Consider the following 21,423-nt stretch of genomic DNA (forward strand, 5'->3'; position numbering starts at 1 on the left):
AACCCTAAATGAACCCCATTGATACAGCTGTCTCAGAACTGTTAATATATGCAACGTCTTCGGGCAATAGCAGTTAAAATTGTCATTTAACATAAGACCTTAGAATGAAAATCCATATTGAAAAGATGCCATAGTGACTCAGCCAGCTACAAAAGGCGTTGATGAGATGTTTCAGCGTCACCTCTGAGAGAGAGAGAGAGAGAGAGAGAGATGGAAAAGAAGAAAACTGTTCAAGCTGAACCTCCAAGAAGAAGATGACCAAAGAAAGCCGAACACTGTCACCAGAGCTCCAACGATCCAAGATCCAAAATGCCTAGATACCCGAAGAGACTGCGTCCACACAGAGCAACCTCCCTCTGCCCATCAGAAATTCAGAATTGTTGTGATCATACTGGGGAGCCGAGGTAAAAAGAGGATAATTTATAGCAACCATTACAAAGTTGCTGTTGGAACCATTAAGACTGTGTCCAGCTGTGAGGGTCATTGTCAATTTTGAAAGCACATTGGAGAGCTTTGCAAAAACAAAACCTTCCTTTCCACTAGAAACCTTTCAAGAGCTGTTCACATGGTATAAGCAAAGTGTCCACCTGCGAGGGGTATCTTCAGCTTCTGTCACATTACACAAAGTGATGGTCAAGCTTTTGTAATGTGTGATCAAAAGTGGGTTCTTTTACTATTCTTTTGTTTTCCAACCATCTTTCACTTTAGGTGTCACTTTAAAGTGTTTGTGTGTCTTACTTAAGGAGGTTTCCCAGGTTAAAGAGAGCTCGATTATGCTGGGGGTTGGTGTCCAGTGCCTTCCTGTAATAGCGCTCAGCCTCCTCTGGGTCGCGTGTCAGAGTGCCGAGATTGTTCATGGCACTGGCATGGCGAGGGAATAACCTGATAGGAGGGGAGAAAAATAGGAGGGGAGAAAAGCAACAGACAGGACAGCAACATTAGGCAACATTTCATTAGTGCCTAATTACTTGAAACTAAGAATTGTTGTGTTTTCGTTAACTTAGCCCATGTGTTCCAAAAGACTATATTCGGTATAATGGAAAAATGCCACAAAAATGGTTCAGATTGGTCTAAAGTCTTGAAATCTGGAATGGTCATACATGAACAAGTACAAGAAAAAATGCCAAAACTGTGTTAATGAAATGTTTTACATCTGAAATACTTTTTTACATTGTATATGTATGCATATCTTTGATATTGAACTTGTTATGAGTTTAAAGATACTAAACTGCACCAACCGCAAAGAAGATGGATAAACTGATGGAAAATGTTTTTTAATAGTTCAAGGGGATCACATGCCTTTGCTAAGAATAAAAGAGCTTATGGATCCAGGCCATTAAAAAGGGCTGATTAGGGTCCTGGGGGTCCTAAGGCAGCGAGAGTCTGTTTGCTAACATTTGCTAGTTAGGTAATGAGTAAGTTATATAATATTGGTTTGGTTCAGTAGGTCACAACCTCAGTAACTGGCCAACTAAATATGAGAGACAGCGAGTGAAACAACAACAGAGCTTAGTTGCTCTAGGAGGACCTCAATAACATCAACTATTCATTATTTGATCTGATTGTATTGGTATATAATCAAATAAGTTTGACTATGCATAGTCAAAAGTATTTTTGCTCAACATTATGTAGACCACAAATGCAGGCAATATACGTCACAAAGTTATTTTGGAACATTGGGATATGTTCCTTACATTTTTCAGCCCTATAATTGGCAACCCTTATTTTTAATCTTCTTTAAAGACATATCTCTGTTAAAACAACTAACAGCACCAACATTTTGGCCAAGGCCTGAAGACCATCAAAAACTGAGGTTTAAAATTCTACACATATACACAGATTAATAGATTCCAGATGAACCAATCCGAAGAGAGGACCGAAGAGAGGTGAAACCATTAGAAGAAACACATGAAGCCACATCTCTGGTTCCTCAGGAAGCCTCCCCAATGACAGGGACACCTAATGGACACTCTTTCAGAGTGTTAGAGTGTATGTAATGCAATACAATATGTGTATGTTAGATAAAACCCAGTATATTGTGCATGATTGCTTAGAAGTCCGATAATATTGCCTTATTTTACATACAGTTACCTTGAGTTCGTGGCCATCCATTATGTGCCAAATACGTGTCAAAAATGCACCAAATATTTATATAACACATTTTACTTCTTGTAAATGGGTGAAATGTTCAAAAACGCATCTTATTCTTGGAATTGTAAATAAAAACGATCTAGTTTATAAGGCAACAATGCCAAACTCTCCTATCAAATAAAATCTGTCGGTCTACCTTTGACTGTAAAGAAAAAGACGTTAATTTATAAAACATATGTACAGACCAAAACCAACAGTCGGCCCCTCAATACTGTCTCTCTGTCTGTGTCAGTCAGCTTTAAGCTCATTGGTTCTATAAAAACTCAGAATTGTACACTTTCATTACTTCAATCTAATTTCTTTAACCACTGGTCACTGAAAGAGGTTATATTTTGGGACTATTTTCAGCAACGGATTAATCCACATTTTGTGCTTTAGATTGATATTCCTTTATTGATCCCCATGGGGGAAATTTGGGTGTTGCAGCAGCTCAAGTACAGAGAAACAGATTAAGATAAATAAATAAAAAATAAAAATAAAATTAAAATATATGTTTCAGTTTCACTCCATGTTCACCTTATCTGTGTAAACAAGTGTGAACTACCCTCCTATCTTCAATGCCTCTTTCTTGTCTATGCTACGTAATTTAACCTGCTCAAGCTTTGTGTAACTAATTTGCAATATACTATGTTCCTGTATTTGCATTAAACTTCATAACATTTTGACTGAACTCTGCTTGTTTGATTCAACACAAATGTGTCAAACCAGTAGATTACAGATTAGATGGATACAAGCAATGGAAACAATTGGGATCTGATGGTTTCACATTAGCAGTAATGTCAGTGCTGAGAGAGCATTTATGCCTTACTCTCATGGGGCAGGAGGCTTAGATCTTGCTAGATAAGAGGAAAAGGCTCCTGTTATTCCTTTTTCTTAAACACACAAGGACATACCTAGTCCCCAGTCACATGATTACATACACATCTAGCTGTGGCATTTTGGCTCTGACCTGATGGTGCTTAGTCAGTGTGCGACAGGAGCTCTCACACACACATGAACAAGCAGCAGGAGTGATGCTCTTTAAAAGACACTGTTTTGGTGAAACTTAATCATGATGGACCTTCTGCAGGATATAAAAGTACATTAATCAAGGTCCTCAGGTCCTTTCAGCGAAAGGCTTAATGTGGCTTTGAAACAACAATTTAGGTCTGCCACAACCAAACAAAACTTTTGCAGAAATAAATCTTGCAAGTACAGCTGCTCCACGATTGCACAGATTAATTTGTTCCTCAACAGAGCAGCCTCATGTTATGTAAAAACAAGCTGCATTCACACATAACTTTGAGTTAGAAGTATTTTAAGTGTTAGCTTAACAGTAGGGTTGGAAATCTTCTTCAAAAACATCAGTGATATTTTTGTTCCATGACTGTAATAAGCCTGTCCAAACATTTCAATCCGCCCGAATGTCAGTGTTGCCGATTGGCGACATTCTTGCTAGTTTTAGCACTTTTCTAACTAGTGCTGTAGCTACTTTCATTGGAGTGGAGTTTGCAACACTGGACTGGGTTTTAAGGGTCTTACAATCTGTACACATGCCAATTCCTCTGTCCTAGGACCCTCACATCGGTACAGGAAAAACATAGCGTTCTTTTGCTAGCTTCTCAAGATTACCAACCTCCAACTTGATTCCTAGGACGGATTCTGAGATTCTTGACTGCTGAATGAATGCTTTTTTTTTTGTTGTTGAAAGTTTTCCCTGGACACTTCCTAATGTTTGACTAGAGGCTCTTGAACTGATCAGCAGCACACAGTGTCAATTCAACATTTTGTAGCATTTGCAATATGATTTGAAGCTTAGGGTAGCCACAGGGCATACCCACGGTTTAAATGAAGGACACTTTGACTTTGTGACCCAATAGAGAGTGTTTGACATGAAACAGGAACATAAATGAAACAGTTCTATTAGCAACAGGAAAAAAACTTTGCCAACACACTGTGTGACTTAGAGAGTGTTGGATTGTCACAGTCAGAGCGCTTTAGTTTAGTCAGACCTGAGAGCAGTGGTGTAGTGGTGAATGGCCTCCTGGTGCCGGCCGCTGTCTTTCAGGAAGTTGGCGTAGTTGTAATGGACTTTGGCATTGTGTGGCAGAGTCTGGATACCAGAGCTGAAACAAGGAGGAAGAGGAGGGATAGGGAGGAGGAGGCATGTGATTATCTAAATAATTTATTTATTATGTAAATAATCACAGCCACAATGATCTCCTGTTTTTCTATGAATTCACTGGTGCTCCTGTAATTTAAATGACGTCCTTGTATTTGACATTGGATCTCTGAGTTTGAAAGGTGCTTGTTCTGCTATTTTTTGTTTTATTTTATCCGTTCCATCTGAAATTTGATTTTTTTTCAATGTTTTTTAACTGGGTGTACCTGTCTGTGAACACACAAACATTAGCAATAATTGACTTTCCCCCATACACACATACTATACATATGACACATACACACACACACACACACACACACACACACACAGTTTCAGTCCTCTAACATTTGCAGGTCTGACTGGAATATGAAAGAAAGGTGGGAGAAAAAAATCACTTCAAGGCTTTATAATTTCACTGTTGCTGTCTCACTCTCATCTGTCATGGATGGGAAGAGCCAGAGACGTCATAATGTGGACGCCATCAGATAGATAGATAAATAAATAAATCAACTGATTAATAGTAATTTAACAAACAATAAACAGCATGTTAAACTTATATGACACACAAACACACACACACACACAACACACACACACACACACACACACACACACACACACACACACACACACACACACACACACACACACACACACACACACACACACACACACACACACACAGTATGTTTTTGTCAATATAATGTCTTCCCCAGGACTTTTGGGGACATTGCATTGAATTACATTCATTTCTGGAGACCTATCCTAACTAATAAAAGCCTAATCTAATCCTAACCTTAAACCAAGTCTCCACCCTAAATTTAATGATTAAAGTTATGGGGACATGCCATTGTGTAATCACATTTATGTCCCCACAAGACAAGTAAAACACACACAAACACACATCAATAAAACAAACACATTGTGTTGTTGTATGTACCAATGACAAATCAACAAATAATGACAGCAGTGTGCTGACAGTTATTACCACAAACAACAACAACCATTATAAAAAGAGACTGGCAGCTTCCAAACAGCATTTTACACGGTGCATGTTTATTTTTAATAGTCCATATGTAATTGTTAAGCTGTATCTGGAGTGTACTATTGCAGGTTGTCAACATCTTATAATATCTGCCCTCCAGTGAATAAATCAGATAACTATGACTGGACTAATTTGACTGAGAAGAAACAACATTATAATTCCGGCTAGTTTGGGAATAAGGAGCATTAAGAGCTCTTTATAGATATCAAAAAGTTAAATGACACTGAATCTTAATATATTAAATCACACTGAATCTATATATATTTGTATCATGTGTCTGTGTTCAGAATTTACTGAGTTACAACTCCAAACAGAATTTTAAAGGTTCCCCGTTATCTACCTGTAGTAGCGCGATGGAGCAGTTTGATTCATATTATATTTTCATGTGTAAGTCCAGGATTTGTTTGTTCTGTGCATGAGCACAATGATGCACATTTATGCACCAGTGATGCATTACAAATTCCTCCCAATGTTCTCACACTGTTCCACCAGTCAACAGTAGCCGGTAATACAGAAAGAAATGCAGCAGTGCACCAACAAAGACTGGGAAGAAAACCGCAAGCTAGTAAACATGGATGTAAACGATGCTGGATTTAAGGGCAGCTTTGAGTTACCTTAATTGCCTCCATGAGTGTGTCCCAGCTGCTTCTACTGTTGACTGTGTTGATGGGTGGCCAATTCAATGGGCCAAATTAGAATAACTAACTTCCTGTTGTTTTTTGTTTAGGCTCAGTCCAAAGTAGCAATGTCTTCACCACTTAGTATATTAGTACTGAAAATCTGCTGATATGAGCCTGAATGTGAGCAAATAGTTGTCATTAGAGTACTGGGACCACATGCTACACTGGCAATTAAATAAGAAATGTTTTGCCATATTTTGACTGTCTTGTAGCACAAAAGACGTGTTTTTTGTGACTTTTAGGGACATTACATTGACTTACATTTATTCCCTGGAGACTCACCCTAAGCATAACCACTACCAGCCTGATCATAACCCTAAACCTTAATCTAACCTGAACATGACCTTAAACCAAGACTTCATCCCAAAAATGATTACAATATGGGGACTTCAGGCTTACGTGCATGAAATGGTCCTCATTTTGTTCCTCCCAAAAAAGACAATTCACGACATGGTACCTATGTAATCAGATTTATGTCCCCACAGGATGGTAAAAGATGCCCAAACCCACACCCACACCCACACACACACCCCCACACACTATCTCTCCTTACCGGAAGAGCGCCTCCCTGGAGAGCCAGACATGGTTCTGCTGGACGGTCTTCCAGGAGAAGAGCAGGAGAAGCAGCAGCATGGAGACACTGAGGACTGTGGTTCCCCAACGGCCCACCGCCGAACAAAGTCGACCTAGGCCATGAGCCACCAGGATACAATAACCCATACTAGAAGAGGAGAGGAGGAGGAGGGAGGATGTAAGTGAGGGGAGACAGGAGGGTGAGAGACAAAAAAAGTGTTATTCATTACAGCCGTCCTACATCCTCTTACAGTCACTGTCATCGCTCAACACAGCCTCCTCAAAACATTGTGACATAACGTTACACACCCTGGTGGTGCCTTTCACCTAAATCACTCCAGGTCCCATGGGTGCACACATTCTAAACATGGGTGGGTGCTGTTGCTTCCCATAAAAACACAACATCTCACCATTTTTTGCCATATCATTTGACTTAAATTACATGGTAAGTAGGATTACTGCCTCGCAGTTTTTTGGCTCCTTCAACCAATCAAGTAGCAGTTTACATCCATGTCTGTCCGAAATGTCATCACTTCATCATTTTATCCTATTAGACATTACTGTGAAATTGTCATAATTAGCAACTCGAGTTATGATCAAAATCATGTTTTGTCAAAATCTAATTCGTTGCTCCATGATTATGTGAACTGTTGTTCTATTCATTTCAATGTTATTTAATTACATTTATTTTGTATAGCCCAAAATCACAAATTTGCATCAGAGGGCTTTATAATCTGTACACATACGACATCCTCTATACCAGGACCATCACATCGGCACAGAAAAAACTCCCCCCAAAAAACCTACCGTCCTTCTCCCAGGACGGACAGAAGTGCAATGTTATCACGTTATTCTGCACTGGAAGAGGCGTGTTATTTTGGAGAGTGCGTCATGACGTTGAAAGCTAAAATGCGATCTTTCTGATCCCACCGTGTGGCCAACTGCTCCACAGGGGCCTAGCCCAGAAATCACCGAAAGTGCATGTGGCACGCTTTTAACATACTTGGCAAGGTGCACTTGACAGTCCAATCCAATCCACTTTATTTATATAGCACAGTTTAAACAAACACAAGGGTTTCCAAAGTGCTGCACACAGAAAAAGAGATAAAATAAGTATAAAATAAGTAAAAACACATGACCCACCCAACACTTCTACATCACATCAACACGCCATCTAGTGTCCAAAGGCCAAATAAAAAAGGTGCGTTTTTACCAAGGTTTTAAAGAGACACAGGGATGTAGTTTGTCTAATATGGAGTGGCAAAGTGTTCCACAATTTTGGGGCTGCTACCGCAAAGGCACGTTCTCCTCTGTGTTTTAGCCTGGTACGGGGTGTGGCCAAAAACAGCTGGTCAGCTGACCTAAGAGAACGGCTAGGAGTGTAGGGTTTTAGCAGCTCGGAGAGGTATGGTGGGGCAAGGCCATTTAAGGCTTTAAACGCAAATAAAAGTATTTTAAAATGAATCCTAAAACGTACAGGTAGCCAGTGCAATGAAGCCAGAATAGGTGTAATGTGGTCGTACTTTCTAGTGTTAGTCAAGAGACGAGCTGCGGCATTTTGAACTAATTGGAGGCGGGCAATGGAGGCCTCACTAATCCCCATGTAAAGTGCATTACAGTAGTCCAGCCGGGTGGTCACAAACGCATGGATTACTGTTTCAAAATGCTGTCTCTGAAGCATTGGTTTAATTTTTGCCAGCTGCCTTAGCTGGAAGAAGCTGGACTTCACCACAGCTTTTACCTGGGTGTCAAATTTGAGGTCAGTGTCCACCTTAACCCCCAGGTTATTTAAGATTGGCCTACGGAACTGTTCCAGGTAGCCTAGGTCAACCAGGGGGGACACACCAGAGCCACTGAAAACCATAACCTCTGTCTTTTTTTCATTAAAATTTAAAAAGTTTAGGGACATCCAAGCTTTAATGTCTTGCAGGCAGTCTAACAAAGGCTTAATGCTGTACGCTTCTGACTTTCTAAGAGGAACATAAATCTGGCTGTCATCAGCATAGCAATGAAAAGAAATACCATGCTTCCTAAGAATTGAGCCAAGTGGGAGTAAATAAAGGGAAAATAAAAGGGGGCCAAGCACCGAACCCTGCGGAACCCCATGTAATAGCGGGACAGTGGAGGACACATGCTCAGCAAGGCTAACACAGAAAAACCGCTGGGTTAAATAAGACCTGAACCATTGTAATGCTGTGCCTCTGACACCCACCCACTGCTCCAGACGAGCAATGAGGATGTCATGGTCTACTGTGTCGAAGGCTGCAGTCAAATCTAGGAGCACAAGGACAACACTATGGTCAGAGTCAGTAGCTAAAATATATCATTAAAAACTCTAAGCAGCGCTGATTCGGTGCTGTGTAATGTTTTAAAACCAGATTGGAAAATCTCTATAATGTTCTGTCCATTTATAAAGTCCATGAGCTGACAGTGAACAATCTTTTCCAGGACTTTTGACAGAAAAGACAGTTTGGAGATAGGTCTGAAATTAGACAAAACAGTAGGATCAAGTCCAGGTTTTTTTAACAAGGGTTGCACAACAGCATGTTTAAATTGAGCCCGACAGTGATCTGGGCTAGCCGCTGGGTTCACAGGCCCACGGTGTCGTCTTGATGGCTAACAGCAGATTTATGCAGGTAAAGAGATAAAAGGAAACACTGTGCAGAGAAAGAAGACACAGTTGCTGATTCTGAGGATAAACCACTCAGTAGCCTTGGTGGCAATCAGTTATTTTTTATACCTCACTTTTCTTTTTGACAGAGTAAGCAGCTGCACTTGTTAAAGGTTTAAATATCCTCATTCATATGTTATAGGTTATAAATTAGTTATTCTCTGCATGAGAAAAGGGGCATTTGGCGTGACATTTTGTGAAAAGTGTCAATTGCATGAGTGTTACGGTCAATGTGTGAGGGTTGGCAGCATAGGAATAGTAGGTATGTCAGCATGCTAACATGCTTACAATGACAATGCAAAAACATAGTAAAGAGCAGGCATTATACATTCCTGTATAGCGTGTTAGCTTGCTATCCTCTCCACACCAACAATGGGGACTCACAATGGAGACACAGGCGTTACATACATGTGAGGTAGGTGTAGCGCTGGTGGGGGTTGTGTTATATAGGCGTTTACGTGAATTGACAGAGCGTGTGCCTATGTGTGTGATGTACACTACACCTGATTTAATTCAACATATGTCACACCTGCCTCTGCATGTAATCTGATATGCACACATACGCCACATCAACTTCCAACTTTGACTGCTTTTGATCACCAAGCATCATGGATGCCCCACACCCTTGGCCTGCCGGTCCAGGTTTACACTAGACTGTTTTTTTTTTTACGGTCAATATAGCTGTTAATATTCCCAAATTCTGGTCATGAAGAACACTACTGGACATATGTTTTAAATGGCCATATACTAGTCTGATTCAAAGAGCAATAAAACATAAACACTATCTAAGTTCCAACAAATATATTTCATTAAAGAAAGTCTGAACATAAAATAATAATAAAACATAGCAAAAAGCCCTACTCTTCTGAATTAAAGAAATTTGCCTGTTGCAGGTTTAATTATCCTCAATTATATGGATCATCACTGTTTATCCTGCTTTTATAGCCTATTATTTCCAGTGTCAGATTTGTCAGCTGTTTATTCTAAACATTGCCGCACACATTTATGTTTCCAGTTATAGATATATAGTTTAAAAGGACATATCAGTTAAACATTTCTTTTTGACTGCTTTAGAAAATGGACGTGTGGTGTGAGAGCATGTGAAACGTGTTAATTGCGTGAGTCACAGAGAGAAAAGCGTGAGAGTTGGCAGGCCTCCATGGCATTCTGCTGCATTTAATCCAAACCTCACACTTCATTTTCAAAGACACAGTACTCTCTGGACCTAATGCCAGGCGATTGATCGTCACCTCATTACCTCTTTCAAACGATTTATATCCCAAATTACTGAACACTTAATATCATTAGTGACTAAGACAAGTACAACTGATCCAGACATGCTTTTCATGACTATTCACAGTTTAAATCATATCTCTTTAATTGTGTTTATTTTAGTTTACTTTAAATGGACAATTTCCAGTTGGTTACTACAGTGATAACATTGTACCCAGGTTTTAAATCCAGATTATCTCAACTACATTATCAGGAGATCAAACCAAAAGTGGAACGCATAATAAATATCAGAAATAAACCCATCATTGCAGGAAATCTGTAAACACAATTACAAAAAGTTCAAACTCAAGTTCAACAGACAATTTGTATAATAATTTTACTGTTTGTCACCGTTTTCTCTCAAACATGGAGTTTTAGTGATGTTACTTTGTTTCCAAATCTCAGCTTTCAAACTGTAACCAATCTTTTTTTTTCTAATAAATGGTATAAGATTGAGATTAAAGTTGTAAAAATCATGTTTCAAATGTTTAAAATAATCTTCATTAGAATGACTGGCAGTGCCTTGATCAGAGATTTTGTCTCGACTGTCTTTGATAATAAATCCACTGACCCCGCCCGCATTTGACCTCACACCCAAATCCTTTTAATAATTAACTACCCAATGGTAATGGGATGGCACTAATGGTTCCACTCAAATCTTTATTGTAATCTGTGTCAGATTGGGCTACATACATTTGTATGCATGTCAGATAGGTCAATGAATGCTCTCAGGTTATAAAAATGCAGTATAAACTTTTCTTACACTGTCACAATAAACAAGAAATGTTGTACACACACACTTTCTTTTTTGTTATTTATAATGTATTGTATATCATATCTTGTGTATATTCTTTATGTATTCGTTATAGTATTGTGACATTTTTATATTATATACGTAGGTCAGTGGTTCTCAAATGGGGGTACGTGTACCCCTGGGGGTACGTGAAGGCACTCCAGGGGGTACGTGAGATTTTTAAAAAATATATTTAAAATTAGCATCCATTCAGAAATCCTTTAAAAATTGTTATTTAATAAATATTCAATAAAATATAAGTGTAAGTTCATAAACTGAATTGAATGCAACAATGCAATCGTCAGTGTTGACAGTTTAATAAATCAGACACTGATGGCAGAGCGCTTAGTATTACATCTTTTTTTCAACCAACAAATGCTTTGCGCTGGTTAGGGGGTACTTGGCTAAAAAAGTATTTCACAGGGGGTACATCACTGAAAAAAGGTTGAGAACCACTGATATAGGTGGAGGCTTCAAATAAGCCCAGAGAGCTTTCTGCCTCTTCCTGCACTGTAATATGATTTATCTATGTTATGTTTTTATATAATAAAATATACTAAAATATATATATATAATAGGAGAAGTGTCCACGGCAGACAACATTTGAAAACTAGTTGTCTATCCCGTCTTGTTTTAAGAATAGAAGGGTCTTAATCGGAGATAAATACTTAAGAAAAATATATATTTGTGTTGCACAATGTATATCGATCCTGATCAGAGCCTACAAGATGGATAAATTAATTTACAGCACTAACTCTATATAGAAGAGTGAGAGTTGAAATCATACACATTAAATATACAGTACCAGTCAAAAGTTTGGACACACCTTCTCATTCAATGGTTTTTCTTTATTTTTTTATTATTTTTTTCTACATTGTAGATTAATATTGAAGACATCCAAACTATGAAGGAACACATATGGAATTATGTGGTAAACAAACAAATGCTCAACAAACCAGAATATGTTTTATATTTTATATTCTTAAAAGTAGTTGAATGAGAAGGTGTGTCCAAACTTTTGACTGGTACTGTATCAATACTGGTACACGCGCATATTAACACAAACACACACACACACACTCACCTTGGCATGTAGAGAACCCTCTCCGCTACAACAAATCCCACCCTGAAGAAAAGGTTACTGGCAGGAATGAAGGGGAAGACCAGAAACAACATTCCAACCAACACCTGTCTGCTCTCCTGTCTCTGCAGAGAGAGAGAGAGAGAGAGAGAGAGAGAGAAGAAATACATATTACATTTTTGAATAAATTAATTCCTAGAGAGCCAGTATCTGAGGCTATTCATCTTTCATAGCATACAGTCTCTACCGTACCTCCCTCTGTGTCTATTTGAACAGACATGCCTTAAACAGGCTGAGACAGAAGGCCCTCGCGGGTTCAGAGGTCATGCTCATTATCAGTTATGAGACCAAGAGACGTGTCTCTTACTAGTGTCACACCAATCAGAGGTTTGTTCTGCTGTGGACAGGCTCATCGACAGCTAGTTATACCATCCCTGACTGGAGGAGACCATAGACTGTATATAAGAAGTGGACGTAGTTGTTGTAGCGTCACCTATTCAGCATTTTGGCCATCACCATCTTGGATTTTGGCTGTGTTGCAACCAGTGGATGGCAGACCCAGGCGCCAGAAATGATACTGTGGGGTCTGCACATATTCTGGTCGGCATTTCCTGATTTTTCCCTATGCTTATGCAATTTGCCTTACATATTAGGATATAATGGGAAATTAAAGACTTAATCCAACAGCGGAGGAAGAAGAATTAACTAATTTAATAAATGATATTGAAGGGACTGCGTTGATGCGGGGTTGTGTCTTCAGTCCCATTAAGATGATCAAATCAGATCTTCCAATTTTCATCCTGAAGGTTTTGTCCTGAAGGTGTTACTAGAGGAGAGTTCATTGGAACATTAAAAAAAACAATGACTTGGGACCATGAATATCCACTGCAAATTCCATGGATGTCAAGTGGATAGTTATCAGGTAGCACTTACTTGTCAAGAACCACTGTCATGAACAAATTGTTTATCACGTTGAAACTTCGGCCTGATAGTGGTGCCAGACATAAGGTCAGGGAGTTAGTAAGCCTTGTGTTCAAACTGTGAGGCCCTGAATATCCATCTATCTGAATGTCTAATTTCATGGCATTTTGTTCAGAAGCTGTTGGTGTATCTTACCCGGGACTTAAGTGTGGGAGGTAGATAATTAGACTGAAACAATTTAACCCATTTCAAATAAAATGCGAAGCTCAACATTTCCCCAAAATTGATTGATACTTATTCTTCTCTGTGTTCTATAATGTCTAATTTTAGGGTATTTGCAATGACTGATAGATGCACTGCTTGAGATTTAATGGAAAATGCCGAGTTTTTAACTGACACTCCTTTGTGATGTAACCATGGGGTTTTTATGTGAACAATGTTACGAGGTTTACACCTCTTCAAATGATGTAGTTATATTAGTTACATGATGCGAGGAGGACAGAGGGCATCAGGAGGCAACAGAGTTCATGGGAATTGCATTCTTAGGCCCTTCCCATCTACTTATCATTTTCTTTCTCTTACCTGCAGTGAGAAGACGCAGTGGAGGATTAGAGCAACCATCACGACGGCCAGCAGCGCGGTGGCCCCGAGGCGCATGTCACACAGGGACTCCACCAGGGGAATGCTGCCCACCTGCCAGTCGTAACACAGCATGACGGGGGCCAGCAGCAGCCAAGCATTGAAAGACAGTAGGTAAGAATAGGTCAAAATCCTGAGGGGAGGGGATAGAGATATGGAGGATGAGGAGAAAGAGAGAAGGTGGATGTGAGGCACGTAGAGGGTTGAAAGAAAATAGATAAAAATTGAATCACACAGTGAACAATAATCAAAAACAACTAGAGTTACAATCAATCATTTTAATAATCCTCTTTATCTCAATACTAAACTACCTGAGTTTAAAATGAAAAGGAGGTTGAATATTGATATGGAATAATTCTCTAGCCTGACATTTAGAGCCCAATGTGCCAAGTCAGTGTACTGAATGATAAAAATGTTGCTGAGTCATGTCATCGATCGATATGCTTCTAACTAGTTTGCTTTTCTGTGGCTGTTTTTGTCTTCTCCCTTTCTCTACATGTCTCTCAGTGGGTACAAGACCTGCATGGCTGTCTAGAGTATTGATCTGTCTACAGTGTGGCAGCTCCCTGTTTAGTTAAGACAGCTGGCACAGGGTCGGATAGAACTGCACCTGGTCGGAGGAAGGAGGTGGAATGAGTAAGGGGCAGAAAGAGAAGGAGCATGAGCAAGCCCCTACACACACACAACACAACACACGGACACACACACACACACACACAACACTTAACCCCAAATTGCTCCCGCAGGAACTGTTCCTGCAGGCTGTTCCTGCGGTGTATGAATGTGTATGAATGTTAGTTAGAGTTAGAGTCATGATGGTCAGGTGACACCTTATCAGTGTATGAATGGGTGTGAATGGGTGAATGATGATATGGAATGTAAAAAGCACTTTGAGTTACCACACACAGACTGCTAAAAGTAACCAACCTGCTTGTAGTGATTACAGCATTATTAAAGTTGTTATGGCTATGTTCAGGCACCAACAGTACTGGGTTAGGTATAGGGATGGTTCTCGGTCTGGTTTAATCCAGAAAGCCTCTTCCCCACCAGATATTCTCTCCTGTAGAGCTCCGTCTTTAGTCTGAGAAACAACAACACCCAGAGTGTAGGTGTGGTTTGAGTTACCTTCCCTGAAATCCATAACTGCCATTGTCAGTAGGCCTGTGCACCAAAAGGGTTCACCCCACAAACCCCAATTAAAAAAACAAAAACCTAACCAAAGTGCTTTCGGTGCCTAAACCTAACCCTAAGTAAGGATGTGAACCCAGGACTCTGAAGTCATAGTCCATCACTCTGTACACTCCCCAGTCCATCCCTACCCCTTTCCTGTGCCCCGGCGTGTTTCATAATTGCAGAGCTTCATTCGCTCTAAAAAAACATTGCTTCTTGATATGATCCAGCCAGCGATTCCTTTTTTATCATAATGTAAATGGGAAAATAATTTAATTCTAAATGGTAAGGCTGTGAAGACCTGCTGCAGGCTAGGTATTGATTTCCTCCACGACAATTTAGCAGAAGAGCATGAAGCTCAACAAGGCTGAGAAACCACCTGCTGACGGGCTGGAACCAGAGGGCATAATGATTAAAACATGTCAGACAGACAAAAAGGAGTGCTGCTCCTCCCTCTTCCCGATCCCTCGGCCGTCTCCCTGTGCTCCTCTAACTTCTGTTCAGATTGGCTATTAAACAGATTGATGGGGGCGAATGTGTCTAGACTAGACTGTGTCTAGTCCATGTGAAATAGGCAAGACTTGTGCCATCGGTGTATGAATGGGTATGAATACTTAGATAATCATGGCACCTTGCATTGTAGCCCCTGTCATCAGTGTATGAATGGGTGTTAATGAGTGAATGATGACATGAAGTGATAAAGTGCTTTGAGTGGTCGGAGACAAAAAAGCGCTATACATGTACAGTCCATTTACCATTTATTATTTACGGTTGGAGAGAATAATAATGTGAAATAAACACAGGCTTGTGTCAATAGGCATAAAGAGACTTGCAGAGTTTGTCTTGCGCTCTCACGCACACACAAACGCACACACCCCAAGGCAGCCCTCCAAGGTGCCGCTGACAGCAGAATGTTCTCCACCAGCAGTCCTTCTGATGGGTCTAGGCCTTTTAACCACAAATAATCACACACCTACACACACATGAGCGCCTGCATACATACACTCTCACACTGACCGAGGCTCACATACAAGAGAAGAAACAGAGGGTAGAGGGGAAAAAGGAGTGAGGGATCAAGAAGCAGGAGAAAATTAATCAGTTGTCTGGTGGCGCCAGGCTGTTCTGCTCTCCTGAGCCTCATGTGATGGGAAGAGGATCTAGGCTTCAGGTGGGAGGCAGCGCTCTCAGCTGTTCAATACCTCTTCACACACACATGCTTGCAGCAATACAATGAAGCAAATATGTCAAATGAGCAAAATGGCTTGGAGGAGTTTTTTTAATTTATTTAAATAAAAAGCATCAACATTTTTGTCTTGTTTGAGTCTCCAAGGATGAGTGTTTTATACTGTGAGGGTTTGAATCCGACCCACACCCCTTTGCTGCATGTCTTACCCTCCCCTACCCCTGTACTGGCTATCAAATAAAGCCACAAAAGACCAAAAAATATTCTTAAAACCTGACTGATTTTAGTCACAACTAGACAACAGGAAACAGAGTTGTAGGATAAAAAAGTCTGCTCTTTTTCAAAAATGCAACCAGGGTGCCTGGTCTGATACATTTAGACAATAAACATGTTCTGTTAAGCTCATTTATCTAGAGGGGAAACCAACATCGGAACCAGAATAAGCATAAGATAGAGCATAGCCAGAAAACGGCTACAGGTGCTTGATTAAAAATAAACTGAAGGCAAAAAGATGAGCAAACTGATTTCTTCCAGGATATCTAATTCAACTGAAAATTGTTCCATCTCACAGGTACTTTTGTCATGCGTTATCAAATAGACATCTCAAAGCAGAACAAGCAATATCATTATTTTGCACAAACACATTTATCAGTTAAGTGGTTGTAATGGGGGGCGGCTGTGGCACATGAGGTAGAGCGCTTGTCCCGTAACCACAAGGTTGGTGGTTCAAACCCCTCTACCAGCAACATGCCGAGGTGTCCTTGAGTAAGACACCTAACCCCAAGTTGCTCCCCGGGCGCTTCATTGCAGCCCACTGCTCCTCCGGGATGGGTTAAATGCAGAGAAATAATTTCCCCATTGTGGGACTAATAAAGGATTGATTATTATTATTATTATTATTATTAATCTGCATCATAGAGAGTCCATCTGCTCTTAGACTAGGCCAATCAGAGCAGAGCTGGATAACACTAACTGATACTCCCATATATGGGACAGAATGTGGCTCTATAAAGTGTAAAAATCGTAAAAAGGAAATTGAGAAACATAATATTAATGAAAATAAACATTAAATCGAATACATCAAAGATTCAGGGGTAAATGTAACACATGAATCAAATAAATCATCCGGAAATAAAACAATGATTATACACTGATTTAAGTCACAGATCTTATCGTACCAGAACTAAAGAAAAAAGAGAGCAAATTAAGTTTTTAGATGTGTCCTGATCCCATTTTTGCCGCAGATACCAACTGCCGATCGTCAATGATCCCTATTGGCACATACAAATTGTTTTTGTTGTGTTGTTTTGTTTTGTTAATGCAGCTGGTATATCAGGCTACACATTTATTTTTCCCACCAGGGTCCCAAATATCTATACAAGCTATGAAGATAGCAAACCATCGAAAACCTAAGTAGATAGAATTTAATTTTAATGATGTATTATAGGCTGCTTGAACTAAGGTTGAAAGGTCATAATTCCTTCTCTAATATTAATTTAAATTACTGTTAAAACATCTCCGCCAAACAACTGTATTTCTCACCAAATTTACAGATGACAAGATTACATTTGAACACTTCATGATAACATTATGATTTACCTTCGCCCAAAACAATTTTTTACTGAAAAGTGCCTGAACAGGTCATAATGTAACTGAATGGAACCTCTCTACTTTAGCCATTACATTAGCCATTAGCAGTGCTGCAACCGTTAACAGCTCTCCTCCTGTAAACACGGATTTGTTGTTCACTTTCTACATTATTAGGGATCGGCTACTAGAGAGCATTAATGCACATTTCTGATCGCATATTTTCTCACTAGTGTTAGCGGATAACGATTTTCATTAAAACTTACTTCACACTATGGTGGTTAAACTGTGTGATTAATCCACAGTTCAAATGCGTTCTGAACCGCGAGGAGGGATCCGTACAAATCACAGATCTAGAGCGGTCTGTAAAAAAAAAAGAATGTGCCATAATGGCTATATTTTCTGTATTGTCTTTAATTGTTGACTTGTTCTAAGCAGGCTAATGGCACAGTGGGCATCATGACAATTCAGTGAGAGAGCTAAGTAAATCTGTGTCATCTGCAAAGTTATATGAATCTTACTGTCTTGAATGATCTAGCATATAAAAAGTATACAGGTTGAATAGTAGAGGCCCCAGAACAAGTCCTGGAGAAAGCTGGGACCTCATGATCAACATTAAAAAGCCATTTCATTTTTTTACCTGCACACTGTAAATGTCGAACGGCCAGGACTAGAGCAGGATGGATGGAGCAAGGACACACTGACAGACAGACACACAGAGAGGTGATGAGGGAATACTGGAGGCTCAGCCAGACAACAGGGAGTTGAAATAATGAGACAAAAATGAAGGTGAGCTGCAGGGACAGAGAGAGGCTTATGAGAATCCGTTATAAATTTCCCAGGTGGCCGAGGGAGAAAAGAGCTTTTTTTATCTGATGCTGTGCTATTGACTGATTCAATGATATGCTGTCTCACAGACGATGGCGAAGCGGTATACCAGTTGATTACTGTCACCGGTGTCACGTCAGGCCACATGGATTTTAGAAAACAGTTTCACCGTAATTAACACACACATTTTGGTTTAGCACACACACACACACACACACACACACACACACACACACACACACACACACACACACACACACACACACACACACACACACACACACACACACACACACACACACACACACACACACACCTCATTTTCATTCTTATTTGGATCCAATAAACACATCTGGTAAAGAAAAGGAAGAAATATATACATATCTTCAGAAAATCTTTCTTTCCCTAACAGTGCCAAAAAAGTGAAAATTGTTAAAATGATGTTTCGATTGGAGAATCCCTTTAATATGGTTCAAACCTCCAACCTTTTGATTAGTGGTCAATCTGTCTAACTCGTGAGCCATAGCCACCTTTAGGTACAAATGTGACTGGAACAACAACACAGAAACACAAGACTAAAGAGTCTACAGCTATCCTAGTGGCTATGCCAGGCTGTATTGTAGTGGCATAGCACATTGTGCTTACCATATTAGTTCAGCGGGACAGCATGCTAATATATGCTAATTATTAGTAAAAACACAGTACAGCTGATAGGAAATTTCATTTGTTTAGCAGGAATTTAAATTAAATTTATTTGTGTAGCCCAAAATCACAAATTTGCCTTAGAGGGCTTTACAAACTATACAAATGCATACAACATCCTTTGTACCAGGACCCTCCCATCGGAACAGGAAAAACAAAAGGCATTTGAAAATCATGTATACACTGATCGCTTAACTTGTATATGGTTTGCTTGGCCTCCCAAATTAATACAATATACATTATATATACAGAAACAGAATGCATGAAACAGCTGCACAATGTAAACAAATATTATTGTGCAAAATGCAACATAACAAAAAAAACTGATCATCAAAATAAAAAAGTTAGATATGCTAAACAACTTTGTTTTAAACTAAATATTTTAAGATAGTTGTATAAGCACTATAAACTGACCACAGGTCTGTCTGTTGAAAAGCGGACGACTGTAAGACGGCATTGTTGGTATAATGTTGGGGAACCAGTTTGGCGAAAGTATTTTTGCACCTGTAAGATCTTGAATGTAGTTTTTACGGATTTTGCAGTTTTCACAGATAAAGCAAGTCAGCACAGGGGCCGCCTACCTCATAGGGCGGGACACATTGGAAACACAATCGCATCTTAGCAGCCTCAATCTGGCAACAGCCTCGACAAGAGCACTCCTCTTCAAGATAGGTTGTAAAGCATGACGTGTTCATCTTCCTCAGAAGATCATCATCACGATCCGTTATGTGAACGTCATTGAAAGTGCTCGCTTTGTAATTGGCACAATTGCACAGATTCTCTATAAATGTGCATATGATGTGCTGGTGGTGTTTCGGCTGCAGGGCTACCCGCTGTTCACTCCTCCCTCTGAATTGATCTGGTCTTCTGGTCATAGCAACCATGGCATTCAATCATGTCATCCGGATCATCTCAATTCATTCAGATCTTGCCAGCAATTTTCATATTCCTTTGTTTTTTATTATTTTATATTGCTCCGGAGGGTGATTCATTTTCATCTTAATCTGATAGATACTTGCATATTTGTCATCTGCTAATGACTACATTTTCATTGCCCTGCATTTGCTTCATATTTGCTATATTCTGCTCAATTCACTAAATATTTGCTAGAAATCCTGACACTTACTATGAACTGCTCTTGAAGTCACACGAACTCTTTATTAATGGAGAAAGTTCAGTTATTTGCAATAATTGCATAAGTTATCAATATTAGTGTAAGCATGATTGTCAGCTAATAACATTTCCAAATCTGCCATGTCTATTATTAAATTATTATTGACACTTCCGGTGTAAAAACAACAAAATTAGATAGTAATCTGTAATAATAAATTCTTAGTTGTTTAAGGCAAAACTCCATCTTCTTACTTACTCCTGAAAGCCAAATACACTTAAAGGCCGATGGTAAAGTGTCATTGATTATGTATGGCTCAGTATATAATAATTAATAAGCAAAGATATCTCAAAAAGAGGTGAATTTGAATTCAGTTAAAATATAAGCTGTCTTCTCATCCGTTGCTTTGCTTTTTTTTTTGTGTGTGTGTGTGTGTGTGTGTGTGTGTGTTTATGTGTCACTGACCTGGTGAGCAGGTGTGGTGAGAAGGAGGCAGGGTTGTCCTGTTCAGAGAAGAGGGGCATGGATCCCCCATCAGCCACAGCCTAACTGACATGATGATCACCACCTGGAGGAGGAAGGGGGAACATATGAGTACAGTTACAAGGACAAGTTCTGTGCCTGAAATTTATTCTAGAATGGTGAGAAGAGGAGTTCACATTTAATTAGTCGAAAATTGTCTATTTTTTGACAACTGATACAAATAAAAAACAATAACAAATTCAGGGCTTGACAGTAAGGGTTGCCAGCTTGCCATTGTCAACCATTTTGAGAAATTTGCAACCAATTCTTTGCTTTGGCAGCCATCGATTGCAACTACTTTTTAAATGTTATAAGTATTGATTACAAACAGCAAAACGTTCCACCAAAATA

At 39.6% G+C, this 21,423-nt stretch overlaps 1 protein-coding gene across 1 annotated transcript; it reads right to left on the minus strand.

Moving 5' to 3' along the window:
• Positions 1–738: 738 nt before the first annotated feature.
• On the minus strand, positions 739–21,077 carry LOC129117050 (protein O-mannosyl-transferase TMTC1-like; the record flags this gene model as incomplete). The annotated part of the gene is made up of 6 exons (XM_054627630.1): positions 21,016–21,077; positions 13,913–14,102; positions 12,413–12,534; positions 6,573–6,740; positions 4,143–4,256; positions 739–882 (listed from the first exon to the last, which is right to left on the minus strand). Coding segments are annotated over exons 1-6 (797 nt in total), but the record flags the coding sequence as incomplete, so codon positions are not given.
• Between the last annotated feature and the right edge of the window lie 346 nt (positions 21,078–21,423).

The sequence above is a fragment of the Anoplopoma fimbria genome, unplaced genomic scaffold (genome assembly GCF_027596085.1).
Source record: "Anoplopoma fimbria isolate UVic2021 breed Golden Eagle Sablefish unplaced genomic scaffold, Afim_UVic_2022 Un_contig_13264_pilon_pilon, whole genome shotgun sequence".
Lineage (NCBI taxonomy): Eukaryota > Metazoa > Chordata > Actinopteri > Perciformes > Anoplopomatidae > Anoplopoma > Anoplopoma fimbria.